Raw genomic sequence first — 18,270 nt, 5'->3', positions numbered from 1 at the left:
CCAAAAGATTATTAAAATAGTCTGTTGCTTTTTGTGGTACCTGAGTGTTCTTGGCTTTTGTTAATTGCTAAGTAGCTGGCTAATGCGACTCTTCCGGCTGGGGGAGAGAGGTGGGTCCGCCTCTGGCAAGCAGGTGACCCTGTCGTGGCATTATTTCTTCTTGAAAAGCAGTTGTGCTCAAGAACATTGTGTTGAGGGTGAACTGGATACCATAAGCTTTAACTTTGACATTACCTCATCCTCTTTGAGGATGTTTTCGTGACAGGCTGTTCCTCAATTCAGTATCCTTGAGCTTAAAAAAGAAAAAACACAACTTAGGCCTCTGTGCATTATTTTCTATGAAGAGGAGCCATTTAATCTGCTCTTGTTCTTTCTTATATTTACCTTCTAAACAGCTTTTTCAGAGCAAAAAATAATACCTTTTTGATAGTATCCTTTAACTTTGGTGGTTTAGGTAATTTGTTACATTGGAGGGTTCAGACTGAAACTTGTAGGATGTGGGGTGTGGGTTTTTTTGTTTTGTTTTGTTTTTTTGTTACACTGGCTTTTGACTGCTGTGGATCCCCATTCTTTCAGTGTATAGAAGACTTTTGACTTCCTTTTTGGTGACAGTTTGAGTACATGCTCCATGGAAAAAAACACAGCTACCCATAGGATGCTTTTGTATTTGTGACAGTATGAATGCCTGCCAAATTCCAGCAAATACTGGCTATGGTTCTGCCTTACTTTCCTTCCTGACCTTTAGAAAGACATGTGGATACAATAATCTTAACATATAAACTGTGTCAGTTGACAAAATGTTTAGCATTCTTAAATAGCCTAACTCTAGACTGTAAGTGACTGGATGCAATAAAAATATTTGTTTTTCTGTTAATTTTTTTGGGTAGCTATATTCTAGATGCTGTCATGCTTAACACAAGTGAATTTTTCTTTTAAGTAAGACTTTACTAAATTTATTTTGTTTCTTAGTACTGTTTAAATATTAAATTTGAGAACTTAAATGGACAGATGTACAATCCAGCAATTAGTGATTGTCTTAACTTTCCTCCCCCCTCATTTGTAGATTCTTCATGGATTTAAAAATCAAGTTGGGGATGAAAACTGGAGGCGTTTCTCTGACCAGTTTCCTCTTCCCTTAAAAGAGCGCCTTGCAGCTTACTATGGAGTTTAACCTCATGCACTGTAGCTGCAGTCCCATAATTAGAGGTAAGCACTCAAAACACCTTTACTAAACAGAGTTGTAAAACAGGCTTCCTCTCTATTTGCATTATATGAAACATGATTAATTATTGACTAGGTTAAATTTTTTTCAGATACACTGGATCAGATATCTTTTCTTCCTATAAGAAGAAAAAAGGATGATAGCGTACCTGATTGGTGGTAGCTGTAGCAATAGCAGTTGTCAGGCTGTGGGTGTTTTTTTGGGAGCGTGGGAGAGAGAACTATATGCACAGTAATATATCAAGATACAGTTAGAAGTATAGCTGTAACAAAGTGCCTGTTTGGGCTTAATAAGCAAAATGATGAATGTGATCCTCAAACCATCATATTGAAGACACGGGACTTTGAAAGACATGCTCACGCTGTGTCTTATGAATGGTAGATGATAGATGTGGTCTATGCCAGAATGCTTCTCTGGGATAGGGAAAGCAAGTTTGTTAAGACACTGGCTATGAGAAGTCCTCGGCACGTACTAGGTGATCTTTGCACTGAATAAAGGATACTTTGCTAACCCTTAATTTTACTGACTCTAGAGCCTGATGTTTTGGGGAGGTTGATGAGTTTATTATTGCAATGTCCCACTTTATACACCAATTTGGAACTTTTACAGTTGTGTCATGGAGAATGACAGCTTCAGCCTCAGCAAAGAATGGTAGATATGCATTCTGAAATAATACATTATACCTTCTTGCTTTTTATGCTGTCCCTACACACTGTATAAAGAAGTTTCCGCATATGAAGTAGTGTAATGCTGTGAAAGATTATTACACTAATAATCTTTAGTAGTAATAATACTAAAAATAAGGGTGGATTAAGTTTATTCATTTGTCKTTATTAATTTGATATTTGCTCTAGAATTTTTATACTGAAATCATGGAATTGAATCGTGCAATTCTGTTTTATTGTTGAATGGACAACTATTTACAAGTCAGCCTAAGATTATTTACAGTCAGTGATATAAAATACCCTGTTTGAATTATATGTTTGATCTGAACATCGGATATAAAAATAAACTTACTTCAAACATTTACGTATTTATGAATGAGGGTATTTAGTTCTGATATAAGGGKTTTTTTGGGGTGTTTCTTTTTCCTCCTAATGAGGAGGAACCTCATCACTGTCCAGTTTGTATTGAGGGGTTACTATCACTATCTTGTTTAATCGGTCTGAAAGTAAAATTGTTAGGTCAGAAAAGCATACATATAATAATCTGTTCTTGATATCTTAACCATCTCTCAATTTTGGACAAAAAGGGTTAGAATATACAGAACTTGTTAAAATACATAGAACTGCTTTTGTCTTAAATCTAAGCCTAGCCACAACAGTGGAACTGTTAGTGTAGCTTTGAAGCATGCATCATTGTTTCATGAATAATAATTTTACTTTGTATAAATGTGATCTTTTTTAAACAAATTTAAAAGGACAAATCTGGGCACAAATTTATTTTTAACTTGAAGATTGGCCCCTATTACTTAAGCAAAGAACGCTTTTGTGGTGGTGGTGTTTTTTATGCACAGCTCTGTCAGTTAAGTTTCAAAGTAAGGTTTAACTATACCTTTATCTCTTCATTTTACAGGTCCTTCAGTCTGGGAGACTATGAGGGAGCCTCTGCACCCAGGGAAAATGTTACCCTTTACTGGGGGGAAGGGTAAACCAGTAGGGAATACAGTACAATCCCAACCCTACTGGGAGGGGCGGGAGGGAGGTGTTGCCGTCACTGTATTAAGTCGATGTTGGGAAATGTTTTAACATCTGGAGCCTTTGTGGGTGGAAATCTGTCTCCTATTACAACTCTGCACTGGATGTGAAGAAGCAAAAAAAAAAAAAAAAAAAAATCTATTCACAAAACAGCACATTCTGGAATACTGTGGGGAATTGTACCAAAATAAGAACCATATAATTGAACCATAGGGATACGTAAAGAGGAAAACTATTTTGCGCACAATAAAGGAAACCTAAGAATGGGGGTCACAAACAGTAAAAGGCTTTCTTTTTTTCTTTTTTTTTTTTTAAGTAAGGGTTTTCTACATTATTTCATCCTGCTTGATGGGATTCCTAGGTATTTGCATGTTAATGAAGAACTACACAAATGAAGTTAGTACAGTTAAAATGCAGCTTGTGTCTGTATTAGGAGCAGGCACTTGCAGTGTACGATACAGAAACCCCATCATAAATTAATAAAGGCTACCTTTAACAAAATGAAGAAACCTGCAAGCTGCCAAATGAGTCACTCCTTTCATTTTGGGGGTAAGGGGAGGGACACTTCAAAGGAAAGATTGACATCTTAATTTTTACATTTAAAAAATTTAAAGTAGTGGGTATGATTTGATTATTGTACTTCATTAGATTTAATTTCTAGAGTAAGGCATTATTCTTAACGTGCAGTTTAAGGTTCAGGCATGCATTCTGGCTCATAGTGTTCAGAAGTAATTTAAATTAGTGGGAAAGTAGCATGCTTGCATCACATAGAGTGAAATTGGTATACATTTACCTATGTTGCGCCAGTTTTGTGTTGCAGTTTACCAATTCAATATAGCCCTGCATTTAAATTTCCTTTTCTAAGATTCTGTGGATTTTATTTTTATTAAGGATATAGATATAAAGTACTGTAGTTTACAATTAGGCCTTGAAATACCTTTTTAGGATCTGTTAAGAATAAGATTGATATTGTATTGTGTGTAACCTGCACAATGTGGAAAGCTGATATAGCTGTGCAAAATATTTGCCTCTGTGCTGTCAGTGTGATGTGCTTTCTGCATGGTTATATACTAGTGATTTTATCAGAACCTCTAAAAATGAGTTACATGGTAAGACCCGTTAAAGGCTGCATAAATGTTAGTTGGCACGTAAGACAATTGTAGAAGTTGATGACATGATTGCTATATTTGTGTTTATTCCCACTCAACATATTACCTTCTATGCTTTCTTTTTGTTCAAAGCATGATCTTAAAGAGATGTTTAAGTTAATGGATGTAATGCAGGGTATCTACACTGTATCGGCGCATGTTGGTGGCCCTTTGTGATGTAGTTAAATGCACAAGGGTGCAAGTTTAAAGCTACGGAGTGAAAGTTGGTTTGGATCCTCTTCATTTCATTTGTTTAGCTTTCTGTTGTGTTTTTTTTCTCTACTTACATGTATTCCTGTGAATAAATCCTTGTTAAGTTAACCCTTTACTTTTCCTTCCATGTGTATTTTCTTATGTACTGTGAATGTGAAATCCTAACTGGTACACTTGATCTTGTGTCCATCTAAAAGTGGCAAGTCTTTATTAATTTAGATTGCCTAGAGAGTATCCCATGATGATAAAGGAAAATGGAGAGATTTTTAACTCTGCTGGTCAGAGGTGAAGCCACACCTTTCCATTTTTCAAGTGCTGCATAATTAATCTGCAAAACAAAATTAAGCCATAACCGCCTTTTTATAGTTTTAGTTTCTCACCTTTGCATTGCAGAATGGATACTGGATAACAGTTTTTTGTTTGTTTTTATTTTTTTGTTTTGTTTTAAGAACTTACTCTTCTTTGCATGGTTCTCTTCTTTGAGTGTTGAATGATTTAGCCATTGCACTGAAGTTTGAGCTGTGTGAGTGTGAATTTATAAATGCTGTGTTAGGAGTTTGGGGTTTTTTTTAYGCATGATAGCATGCACATGTTTTACATGTTTCTCCCACCACCACCACCTTTTTTTTGGCTTTGCAAATTTGAATGACTATGCCTGAAAATAGTTTGGATGTGTACTATATGAAGTACATTCAGTAATGCTAGTACATAATATTAATTCAATTTGGTCAAAATTGCATGTGATAACTTACTCTCAAATTATATTGCTTCAGTATCAAATATAAAATTCCTTCTTAACTAATGATTCTGAAGTAAATAATAGTTTTAGTCACTAAAACCACTTTAAACCCAAATTCTGAAAGAAAAAAAAAACTTTAAAATTTAGCGAGGTAGGATATTATCTTAGACCTGAACTTATTTTAATTTTGAGTTTGTTTAAGCATTAGGGAAGAGTTTCAGAAGGAAGTGACATTAAAGTTTCATAAAATAGAAAACCTACCTAAATAATACTGTAGCATTACAGATAGAATCTGAGTTTAGTTAAACTCTTTAAAGTTTCAGAAAGTCCCTTTAACCAAAAAGAATAAAAACCACTCCACCTCATCTTAGATTAGCTTACGATGCCACTTTTGTACATACATATTTTTAATAGGTGTTTGTGAACTGATCTGGTATAACAGCAAGGAAAGTGATTAAGGCAGAAATAAACAGTACTGACAGAATAATCTTTTATATCAATAAGTTCTTTCATGGTATATTTTAAAGCTAATAAACCATATTCTTAATGCATAAAATAGTGCAGAGATTTGCAGAAGCCATTTAGGATATAACATGAGGTAAGAAAAGTTCTGAATCAGCATTAACAGTTATGATTCAAATTGTTGCATCATGGGATATATAAAAAGCATCCTAGTTCTTGTGGTGTAGTCTTGACAGTTCTTGAATGTTGACTGAATGTTTATACTGGTAGAATTGTGAGTTTGTCTTTGTTACATTCCAGTGTTTCTGCCTCTTGGCATGCTAAAAGCACGGCTTACTTCATTTGCTTACACACTGAATAAAGTGCTGTTAGTGTGCTAAACTACAGAAATAGCCGCTGCTAAGTAATGGTGTAGATTTTCTACTTGAATATTTTTGTTGTAGGAACCTCAGGAGGTCAGTGTTTACTGTTTTTTATATATGCCTTTTTTCCTGTTTTGAGTTTCCCTTTTTGAAGGATTCTGAGAGTGAACAAAAGCTGCTGATCAACCTAAGTTGGTAACAGAAAGTGTATTTAAAATCCTAATAAATGCATCTTTTCGGCAGTTCTAAATTGCAGTTAAATTAGTCTTAAGTGACGTTCAGTTCTACAGTTTCTTTCATTACACATTCAGGAAACAGCTCTTTTCATTTAGGGAAAAAAAAGTTAGAATAGTTCATTATTTTAACCAGTGCAAGTAAAAATAATAAATTTTGTAAGTTTTTTCCAAAGCTTGATTATTTTCTAAATCAGTGAATGTGTATATATTAAAATTGTAATAAGCTAATTCTTATGCTTTAGTTTATTGCTACTTAAAGGTTGTACTCGAGATCACTTTTAGAAGAATGGGTTTAAAATTTATAACCATTATGATTTTTAGAAGTTATGAAGTAGCATAAATTTTGTAACTAACAATATTGATACTCACTGTGATTTTTCTTTTTTTTTCTTTTTGGTTAGGACTTTTATGTTAGCATCAATCTTAACTACTTAAACTGCATATATTGTATAATAGTAAAATGTATATTTTAGAACTTCAAGTGGCTTTCCTCAAACGAAACTCATTGCTACTTAGATAAAAAAAAAATATTCAAATACTAGCTTTATCTCAGGTGAATACTCTTGTACCCTTTTTGTTCAGAATACATGCTTATGAAAATGTGTCTTAATTATATCAGTTTATGTATTTCATATTAGGCAGCTCCTCTGTCTTAAACTTACTCTAAATTACCTTCTACTGTGGGACAATAATGACTTTTGCTTCACCTATTTTATTCATATTGAATGTATTAATAGATACAGGTGCAAAATCATTCTTCCCTTGAGGAGAATGCATCCATAGTCAAAAACAACTGAAATACTTTAAAAAAAAAATGCTTTAAATGCAATGTTGTTTTGAAAATCTTTTGTTTCAGATTTTATCAAGGAAAGAAGTTGCAACTTAACACTAATTGCTTCAATACTGTTTCTTTCATGAGGGTGATAGATGCATAAAACTTCTATGCAGGGTCTAAAGAGTAACTTTTTATCTTAGATAAAGGTTAGGCTCTACAGTGAAATGACTGCTGTAAATTACAAAACATCTTGCAGTTATCTCAGATAGACACTGATAGAGTTTGCATACGTATTTGTTACATATTGCGTATTTCCAGTAACCTCATTTTGAGTAAATAAAGCTTGATCAGTAGCTATTTCACTCACCTATGCATTCTCCAGGGTGACTTGCATCCATCAGTCTCCTAGGTATTCTTCTCCAATAGAAACCTTTTTTTCTGCCACTGATGCTTGCTCTTTGCACTTAATTGTTGGAGCAAGCCAGTTTTAGGTTATTTTAAATGGGAAACTCTGAGGTGGGTACTCTCTTTGCTTGCCTTACAGAGTATATTCTGCTAAAATAATAAGGATACTTACTCACTTGAATGTATTTATGTGAGGGAAATTAATATGACTCTATGAAAGATGAATCCCTGTGTGATGTTACAGTATACTTCTTCAATAAGCCAAATTCACATCTCAATTCAGCGCTTATAGTATAGTATCATTTTCCTGTAGGCTGGTTCTATTCTGCTACTTTGCTTTGGGTGAGCAACAAAACTGAGAAGGCCTGGGTGATTTACGTGGGGACAGTGATTGGGGAAAAAAGATTGGTGTAACCAGGTTTTTTTGGCTGTTGAATTCTCCAATGTAATACTATCTTTTTTTCATGGGAAGAAATAGGTAGATTCATTGTACATTTGTCTGACTTACTGAACACTTCTAAAATTTTAAATTGGATGCGGTGTAAAAAAATTTAAAATGAGAAATGACTGGATCTTTCTGCTGACAACTTAGGTTGTATGAGTTTTGCTTGAAAGCTTTAAATCTGATGTTTCTGTATCTGCCACAATGTTGGAATGTTTCCTTCAAACATATCCTCCTGCAACCTCTCAAACTGTWCTAAATTGAGTGATATTTCTTGAAGTCTGCCTATGTGCTAACAGAACTTCATTTTAAATAGAATATGGTTTTAATTTTTGATAAGCTGCTGAATTTTAAAGAGTTTTTGGGGCCACCAAATATTTTGGATCATGCAGAGAATATATATTGTACTGTAGTAATTTTGTATTTACATTTGTATGATGTGACATAATAGATGTGAATGTTAATCACTGCTTGACTATGTTAATAAAGTTGTTTAAATATAGATGTTGCACTCCAGTTTTTAATGAAAGGTGGGAGCTTCGTGTTTAGTTTATCTGTTTTGACTGACTCAGTAGTGCACTCTTCTGGTTCATATATGTAAGTTCTGGAGCCTGCTTAGAATTTTTAAGCAAGGACTTTCATTTTACCTGAAAGAAAATGATCTTTGGATAAGTTAATGTTAACTCATGCTGCTTGGGAACATTTACAGATCTGTGTAGACATAAGAGGTTTACCTGAATTGAAACTAAGTCTGTGGGTGATGCTGGTACCTTTTTTGCTTTATTACCAAGAAAAAATAGTGTGTTGACTGTAATTTTGTTTGAAACAGCTGATGCTTGCTGTGTGACCAAATGGTGGGGGAAAAAAATCCTTCTCAGTACTTGTATTACCAATACTCTGAATAAAAATAGGAGTAAATTAAAAATAAAGGAAAACTAATCAAGGCTTGGAACCAAATCTTGCGGTGTTCTTAATCTAATTTATATAGCTTTTATAGAACTGTGCTAATACAAGCTATTTAAAGATTTATTTTTCCACTTACTTAACTTGCTGCTATAGGGTTCTGTGATGTGAAATCATAAAACTAGCAGTGGCAGCTCTCTGGACAAAATACACATAGCTGATTTGAACATTTTGTGTTCACTTTCAATATTTAACAGTTGGTCAATTACATTTAGACAATTGCGTATGTGTAGTAGAGATTGCTTGTTTAGTGTAGCGATTAAATGTAGCAACATGCATCATCATGCTTTTGTATGATTGCTAACTAAATAAAATTTATAGTAGAAATTAATAGCTGCATATTCAGCTGAAAGTCTGCTTAAATAACTTAGGTTTCTGGCTCTAAAAAGAGGAGAAAGCCATGGAATAGCTGTTAATAGCAGGGGGGATCTGTAGGGACCAGGTTGATTATAGAGATGGGTTCCTGTTGGCTGTAAGACACGAGTGCCTGGGTGCCTGGGTGGGGGTGCGTGGTGGTGGTTTTGTTTTTGTTCAGATAGCCCTGCCCACACCGCCCTGTTGTGGGAACAAGATTGGTGATGGAGCATCCTGCTGTCCGTAGGAGACTTGTAGAGAATATCTAACCCTATAGACGCAGAGCCTCAGCTTTAGCTGTGGCCTCTAATGTTGAGTCTGGGGTCAATTACTGCATGTATGCACAAACAAGAGATGAGTAGAGTGAGGACTATCATCTTGAATAAGTGGAGTGAATTTTATTACTAGGTTTGAGGTCAGATTGCAGCAGTGGAAAGGATTGTCCTTACTTTCAACATATGTCATGCTGTTCCTTTAGAAAAGTCTCTTTCACATCCAATTTAAAGATATGCACTCAATTGAGAATTAAAGGATTTCAACAGGAATATTGTGTGCATGAAAAACAGTTAAGTATGTTAAAATCTCAGAATTGATGTTGATAGGTTTTGTTATCACAGAATGACTCATAATGAAATGTACTTATGTAAAGTGCATTTGTTTCAGAGGTATTTTCTCATGTTTTATATAAAATGAGCAATATATACCAATGGAAACATCCCAAAAGACAGCCAAATAATAATTGAGTACTAGCAGACTTAAAATCAAGTTTTTCCTCACATCAGTCTACTTCTAAGAAATGCAAAGATGCAATTACGCTGCACATTTACTAAGACATRTATGTATAAATGATATCATATAAGGAGTTCTTTCTTAAATAATACAGATTTTTCATTTCCTTTTTTCTTTGCAATATCAAATGTTTTTGGCCAGACTTTCATTTGAATCACAGAAGTGAAAACTGAGGTATCATTCTATTTCGTACCTTCAGGTATAAATCACTTTTGTCAAATCTTAATTTTTATTTAAAATATGGAAATAAAAAGGGGCAAAGTGTTTTGCTGATAGTTGTCTTACTCATTCTTTTTTTCTGTTGCCCTTTAGCAAAATGGGTGGTCATAGATTTTTCACAACTGAACATACAGGGGAACTTAATGTCTTCCCCTGTGTTTACAATATCCAGATTAATTTGGATGCTTAACTATTGCAGTATTACTATCACTGGAGCAATTTATTTTTTTCGTTACTTCTTCCCCCTCTCCCCCAGCATTTAATGCAAATGCCAAACAGAACTTCCTTTCTCTGATTGATAAAAGTACTGTACGCAATGAGGAATAATGTAATCTGCCAGTTGCCTTGCCTTGAAATGAGTGTCAAGGAATGCCCTAAATGTACAAACTACTTAATCAGCAGTTTTCTCAAACTGTTTCTTCGATTTACATTCGTGCTGACTTGTTTGGCGGATTCTAGAGCTTGCAGATTCAGGAGAGCTCTTTTGATTGTGGTGTGGAAAGTACTGCTTTAAAACTGGAGTGTTCCAGAGTTTAAAAACTCAAAACGTAGTGAAATGACACAGTAAAGAACTGAAAAAGAAACTTACTTAAAAAGAAAAAAAAMCAGAAATGTTAAAACTGAATTTGGAGGTGGTATTTTTCTTCTCAGAATTGCATCTTGGCACAAGCCATGTTTTGTTTCCTCTCTTTAAATGGATTAAGAAAATTTCAATCATCTTGCCTATTTTTCTTGAAAGCACACTGGTCATTTTGTTGCATATTCATCTTTTTATTCTGAAAGGTATTCATTCAAATAAACATTTTGGAGCCATGTGCAAATAATCCCAGGCCTGCAAAAGCATGCATCTTTTCCTTCTAGTGTTGGAAATAATTTTGGAAGAACCGATGAATCTCATGACAGAGTAAGAATTCAAGTGGCCATTTTCTCTTAATTCTTTACATACCTTAGCATAAGAAAGAGCAAGATAAGTGAGATCACTCATTTCCTCCAGTAATCTTCCATAGGGAGATGTAGCTAATTTAGTTTTGCTTATCCCCCTCCTCCTTATCGAAGGCTTTGCACACCCAAACTGTCGTCTGTCTTGGACCAAAACCAGATGGAGGGTAGCTGGAAGCTTGGACCACAGGTCTGAGTTGTGGCAAACGCTCAGCTGCGCAACTTTCTCGGTTCATAGAATGACAGTGTTTAAAAGGAGGGTTGTGGAGAACTGCAGGAGAGAGAAGCAAATAACTGCTTACTGGAACAGCTAAGGGCTTTATTTGCTTAATTAGGAACTGCTTTTATTCCTAAAAAAATGGGAACAATGATTATCTTCAAGATGGCAGAAATAACAGCATGTTACTCTGTGTGTGTGTGGGGGGGGGGGGGGGGKGTGGAGAGGAGAGGAGGCCCTCTAAATCATTACCAGTACAAGTGTCTGCTCATCTTCATCAGCACTTAGTCTAAGATTTTTATCAAAGTGATAAGGGCACTATCAAGTTCACATCTTTCTTCTAACTCTTCAGGTTAGAAATTGGTTTTCAGCTGCTCTCGGTGCTGACACAGCAAGCCAGGGTATGTGTATCTATGGATGTTGTGATGAATCAAAGGTCAGAATTATTTTTACACAGCATGACTTCCACCCAAATGCAGCCCACTCACTGCTTATGCTGTCCATCCTATTGCTCAGATTTCTAACTTTTACTTCAATATCTGTATAGCCATGCTGTGTCCAAATCTTACATCTCTTACAGCATTTCCAGTGTGTTTTTGTTTATGTATTTTTATTTTTTAACCTAGACAGCTAAAAACTTTGTCCAGGCTAATCTCTTTCATTTTTGGTTACTTCATTACCATCTGCTTGTAAAACTCATTTCTGAACCTTCATACCTGCTCTCTGTTGACACAGTAATAAAATAAACTGTATTTGGTTTTATTAAAAACACAAGCACTACTCATTCCACTATACTGAATTAAGAATACTTGCCTGAGATGCCGTGTAATCTTACTAGTGTAGCTCCAGACTTTTCTACCATTAGCTACCATTTCTGTTATGTATTATGTCCAGGCTGGATTAGAAGATCTATGGGATTGAGTCATCACATCTTACTTGTGTGCTGGGTATTATGGAGTACTTGAATACTAAGTGAAGTTATACAATCAGAGCTTGATCCTCTAAACACTTGAGGTCTGTTTCTTACTCTTCATTTAATTGAAATCCTTTAAACACTTAAATCTTTTTTTCATTTGAGTTTTTTTTTTATTGAGTGCAAATAGCAGACTGGTTCGGGCTCATGGATGTATTTTCAGATAAGTATCTAAAATGTTACATACTCAATATCAAACATTTTAATATGTCAGTAATGTAAACTTAGCTAACCACTGAATCTATACTTGACAGCATTGCAGCATAATAGTTCATCATGTTATTGCCCCACCTTACATAGCATATGAGAAATTGAGCACATCTGTAGTGATGTATTTCCTAAATATATTAGAAATCATCCAGGATTCTTCATGCAGGGCTAAAGTGTGACTGGAAAGATTCAAAATTAAATTTACACCTGTTAAACTACTGCAGTTTTTAGTTACTAAATGTTAACTGACACTTTCTAATGCTTCCATGTGGTTTGGTTTTAAAGTTGATTTAATGAAATATGCTTTTGGCAGCAACAGAGCAGAAGAGTAATGAAGGTGGAGTATCAGCACCAAGTGACTCACTCCAAAACAATGCTGTTGGGTTCATAATTTAAGTAATTCAAGTAATGAGCAGGTTGTGATTAAGTTTGGTGACTAGATCAACAGAAGTGTGCATTTAGGTATACAGTGAATGAGCTGATGCAACCTAATGGAATACATCAGTCCAGGGACATTGAAAACAATGCAGTTAAAACTCACAAGTAAATGCTTCAACAGATTGTACTGAATTATTGGCAGTTTCAAAAGAACTTAGGTAAGGTATTACACAAGGTTAAAAAAAAATTCAGCTGTTATCTTACTGTGATAAATGTGGCTATGTATAACTGTGTGCACATACACAAATATTTCTGCTTGCTTGGTTGCTTTTCCTTTTTTCTTTTTTCTCCCTTAACACATTTCTTTTCATCTTAAATTCAGACTGTTAGAAATATCCATCCTACCCATGTAGGTCATAGTCTTGTCAGTGATCTCTCATCAGTCCATAATTCCAACTTGAATGTATCTTTAAGAAAAGGCCTAGCCTGTCCTAAAAGAACCTGAAAAGGGCCCAGTATGCTTTGAATATATTACTTCAAGTTAGCTGTATTCACTAACTTTTTAATCTCTTACTCCTGGACTGATCTTCCCTGCCCCACCACCCCCTTCTTCTATCTGTAATTTTTGTCCATGGGATTTCATTACACTTTTTCTAGAAAGAACAGTCTGCAATAAATCTCTAGTCATGAAAGCATGTTGGTCATCTGCARGTGAATTATTAAACTTCTGGGGTCTGCAGGTACAATTGCTTGCCTAGAACATCCTGATGTTTTTGAAATCATTCTATAACATAATTGGATAGTACTTACCAAAGTTAAAAGCTCTTGAAAGAGACGTACCTGGTAATCCACTGCCCCTTTTCCACTTCCCCACGTTTTGTCCTTGCCACAGCAGTAAGCACAAGCTCTGGCTTTTTATATCTCACTCTGGTGCTTGTCATCTTATGGAATACCTGAATTAGCAGTATAAGTTCCTGTTTACCTATCAAGACTTTTTGTGTAGTATTTTATTTATTTATTTTAAGCAAGGACAGTAAAGAAAATGCAATTTGAAGGGCATATCCTCAACCTGATATATATTTGAGAAGGATAAAATAGCTCCAACTTCATCTGTTTCTTCAGGCTCCCTTAAAAAATAAACTATAGTGTTAGATTGTGCATTTTATCTTAATCAGGTTTTTTTAGCCATTCTTAATGTATAAAGAGCTTTAACTGTCTACTGGCTAGTTGACAGTTCTTTATGATACTAAATACAGTAATTACCAAATATAATTCAGATTATTTGGATTCTTTTTTATCTTTATTCTTTTTCATTATCTTAAAATGTTAGTATGTTCAATTGTAGATTCATGTGTCAAGCTGTAGATTCATGTGTTGCAATTTTATGCAATTATTTTACCTAAAGGCCATAATCCATTTTTAAATGGAATGGCTTTAGGCATAGGGCAAATTAACTTAGTTTCCATAGGTAAAGGACAATCTATGATCTTTATTTTTTTCAATCATATTAATGTCTGTAGTCTATATACACTGTACCTTTAGTTTCCTGTTCAACAAGTTCTCTTAACTAACAGTTCAGGGTATATAACTCCATATCTCAGATAATCTGCACCCTTTAAAAGGACTGATTGTTGAAAATAAGTTAGTGTTAACTAATCTGTACAAAATTAGAAGCTGGAAATGGTGGGGGGTGGAGGAGAGTAACCTGAGATGGGGAGAGCAAACTGCAGAATCAGGGATGCTTTTCAGAGAGGGGAACTCTGAGCTAAACACCCCCTTTCACGTGCATATGACCTACATTAATGCCAGATAGCATTTTTCAAAAATGTGAATTGCATTCATGAAATGTAACTATTCTTGACTAGAAGTCTCTTCAGTTTTCATACACTTACTATGAGGTGTATCGTCTTGGTTCTTTAATCTTATACTCATGTAGATGGCAAAAATGGGAGAGGAATTGTCTTTTAATTCTCTACTAGAAGGGTTAGTAATCCAGAAAATTACTTGGTTCTTGCATGAAAGTTGCTATTAATATGCAATGGGAATGTTTGTTGATTATACAGGACTCACTGTGTAGTTGTGGCTGTCAAAATAACATTCCTCTCTGTCCACCCCATTACACTATAAGGAAAAAAAGAACAATAGTGCTGAGACAAACCAAGAGTCTACCTAACCCGGGAGCCTGTCCTTGGCAACTGTCAAAGGAAGAGGACAAGAACAGATGAAAGTACTGTCAATTATATGTTTGCAGAGTATTCTCACACATTTCACTAATTTGCAGATTAGGGTCTTCCAGAATAAGTGATGTTGCCTTTGTATTTAATAACACATTATGGATTTCTCTATCTATAGAAACCTAGAAAATATGTCTCGTTTTCCCCTCCAGCTTGACTGAATTCCCTGCTTGTGCTTTTATTAAGATTTATGTATAATTTACCTTCTCTATTCCTACTCATGAGATCTCTTTATAGAGTATTGTATTCTTTTACAGTCATCTCTTTTATAGCCTGAAGAATTATAGTCTATTTGGTGATTCTTTGTATGGGAGCTGTCCCATATCTTGGATTATTTTTCTTCCTTTTTATCTGAATCTTTTTTATTTTTTTTTGGAAGAGGAAGATAAGGGGATACCAATAATGTGCACAGTATTCACAGTACAGGTGCACACAGGTTTTACATGCTGGATTAATTAGTTTCTTTGTTCCTTTCCTAATATTTCTAACAATTTGTGTATGAAATGTTACTGAACATCAATCACTGCCTTTATTGTATTTAGCTGGTCACTATTATAAACTCAAGATCTCATGTGGGTGTCAGCTCACATGAGCTGTGTCTGCTATCTTATAGAAGGACCTTCATAAACTTACTGCATGTTACCATGGCACATAGAATCCCTCCTCAGTATGTGCTTCTTTATGTTGAATTTTAACTTCAAATGCAAGATAGTGAGCTCTGATACCTGCTAGTATCTGCTATTAAGTAAGGAGCATAACTAAAAAAACTGTAGGAGAACCTTTACTAAACTGACTGGATATTGACATGGCACTGCCATAGCATGTGGACTAATTTTTCAGTCATACTCATTACATAATATCCAGCAGCATATAAAGCAAGGTAATGAGTAAACCAGGGTTTTGTTACCTAGTCCAGTCTCCAAAGGAGAAGTGTGTATAATGGGACTGTCCTCAGTTGGGATTTTTTCATATGTACTCTTTTAAGTTGAGATAAATGACAAGATCTGACTTGAATGTCTTGCTGTATGCCTTACATAATATCTTAATGCTGATGTCCTTTGGCCTTCATGCTCTCAGGCAGGAGGTGCGGGGGGGGGGGGAGATTTTCACATCAGAATTGGTAGGGTTTCTCTGAGGGCAAAGGGAGAACCTTGACCACCAGGCATCAATTATCAGCTGCTTACTCTGTACCTTGGATAAAGCTTTATGCTGACAAGATCATAGGTATAGAAGTTTGGATAAAGCATTTACCACTTGTTTGCATAGAACTGCCAGAGCTGTAGCCCCTCACATCATTGCTGAGATCTGGTTTTCTGTCTGTAGTCAATACTGAAAACCTAACTCCTGTTTTGGACAATGAATCTTCTCATTAAGGTAGAATCAAACTCTTCTGAGTCCCAGATACCGGTGGTGCTGAGTCTGGCCTGAAGAATCTTAAAATACTCTTACTGAAAAGCAGCACTCCAGGCATAGACTGAGAGCTGAAGATTTGGTGAATTGCTACTGTACTCTGGTTCAAAAATCAACAGTCTCTCTACTGGCTAATAATGTCGAGGAAGGAGAAGAAGGGGCTGGAAACTCAGCTATTATTGAATAAAATGAAGGCTTGAAATAGTTTCTCTAGACTCTTGGTAAGAACATATTATGGATGAAACAAAACTTTTTAGGAGCCTGTCACTGAAACGGTCAAATCCTGTGAAAGTAAGTACTTGGGATGGTGATCTACACTGAGATGCCTAGTGGTTTAGAACAAACCTAGGCATCAAATGCACTAATGGATCTTCTGCTGCTTTGCTGGAAAGACGCTTGCTACTGTTGCGGTTACTTCAAAAGAGCATAAATCTGTTCTATGTGACAAACAAAAATTGTATGTATTCTAGAATTCAGTATATTCAGTCTTCAGTGATTTACTGAATTCTTTAGAGGAGATTTTACTCAAGATTTTTGAGTCTGCCTGTTCCTATCCTAATAGTGAAATAGTGATGAACTATTGATGCCAACCATATTTAAGGTAGTCATTTTTATTAAATAGAAGTTATTTATTTTTCTGCAAATGTGCAATAGTCCAATGTTGCGGGGAGAAGCCTATTCCAGATATGTTGGCTCTTGAGCAAGCTTTCTGTTTGACTGCAGATAGTCTGGCTAGTTATATCTGTGACAAAGGAGTGTAAGGATATAGGCTCTGCTACAGGACTCTGAATAGTTTCAGTAGAAATGCCTAATGAACATTGGTAGGTAGTAAGCATGTGGACATTCTCATTGCTTTAGGCCTTTCTGCCAGATTTGAGTTGCTGGACTAGGAGGCAAGATAGGTAGGCAAGGTGAATTGCCTGAAGACCTTTAGGTCCATGTGGATCTAGAGGACTTAAGTAGCCCAACAATATTAAATTTTAGCATTCCTAAGCTGTTAGGTGTTTGGGGTTTCTTTTCCCTTCCCCTTTGCAACAACTGTGTGAGGCAGTGAAATGSTATTTCCTATTTTACTGACAGGACTGGAGAACTGGGAGAACAGTTCAACAGAAAAACATTCCTCTTTTGTACAGGTTAATTGTTTTCTCCTAAAGCTGTCTTCTGTAAGTATATTTCTGTTTTTATAGATTAGGGTTTATTCACTTCTGAGAAGTGAAGTCATTGTGGACTGCAATTACCAGCTTGTGTGTGCGCTTTTGGAGAAGTGTTTTACCCCCACCCCCCCGCACACACACACCATACGCTGGCTGCTCCTTTCACAACTCGGAGCCCTTTGGCAAAAGGGAGAACAGAGGACATTCGGAAGAGGAGGTTTCTCTAGATATGATGAAGCCACAGTAGTTATTCTTTTAATACCTAGAAACTACACATAGGCCTTATGTATTGAGTGTACAGAAACTATAGGATCCAGTTGTCTCACAAGCRTCCTTGTGCTGTGGAGTTGCAACCTTGGGCAAATATCCAAGCTGCGCTTCAGTCTTCTGTTCGTGTCTGTTCTCGAGCTCGGGATGCCGGCACGGCGGACCTGAATTCGTGTCTCCCCGTTGCACCTAACAAACCGCAGTGGTTTCGGCGCTGCGGAGCGGCACCAACGGCTCCGGCGCGGGGCCCGCAACCGCCCCCCCCCCCCGCCAGGTGAGCGGCCCAACGGCCGCGCCACGGCCGCGCGCCAGGTGTGGCGCCGGCACCGCGCGCTGCGGGCATGCGCGCGCTGCGGGCATGCGCGCGCCGCTCCTCCGCCCGGGCGGGGGAGGAATGCGAGGCGCCTGCGCAGGAGCGGCGGCGCATGCGCGCTGGCGCGGGGGCCGGGGGCGGCGAAGCCG

The 18,270-nt window shown here is 36.3% G+C and overlaps 1 protein-coding gene across 2 annotated transcripts in view; it reads left to right on the top strand.

Annotated features, from left to right (window-relative positions):
- Positions 1-8,203, top strand: part of TNPO1 (transportin 1) — a 67,037-nt gene extending 58,834 nt beyond the window's left edge. For both annotated transcript variants that reach the window (XM_026057354.1, XM_026057353.1), the window contains 2 exons: positions 1,064-1,206; positions 2,798-8,203. In XM_026057354.1, coding sequence (XP_025913139.1) covers positions 1,064-1,171 — 108 coding nt within the window. In that variant the 3' untranslated portion in view covers positions 1,172-1,206; positions 2,798-8,203. The remainder of the gene's footprint in view (positions 1-1,063; positions 1,207-2,797) is intronic.
- The last annotated feature ends 10,067 nt before the right edge of the window (positions 8,204-18,270 follow it).

This window comes from Apteryx rowi, unplaced genomic scaffold (genome assembly GCF_003343035.1).
Source record: "Apteryx rowi isolate R43461 unplaced genomic scaffold, aptRow1 scaffold_139, whole genome shotgun sequence".
NCBI classification, from domain to species: domain Eukaryota; kingdom Metazoa; phylum Chordata; class Aves; order Apterygiformes; family Apterygidae; genus Apteryx; species Apteryx rowi.
This window is presented reverse-complemented; position numbering and strand designations above follow the sequence as displayed.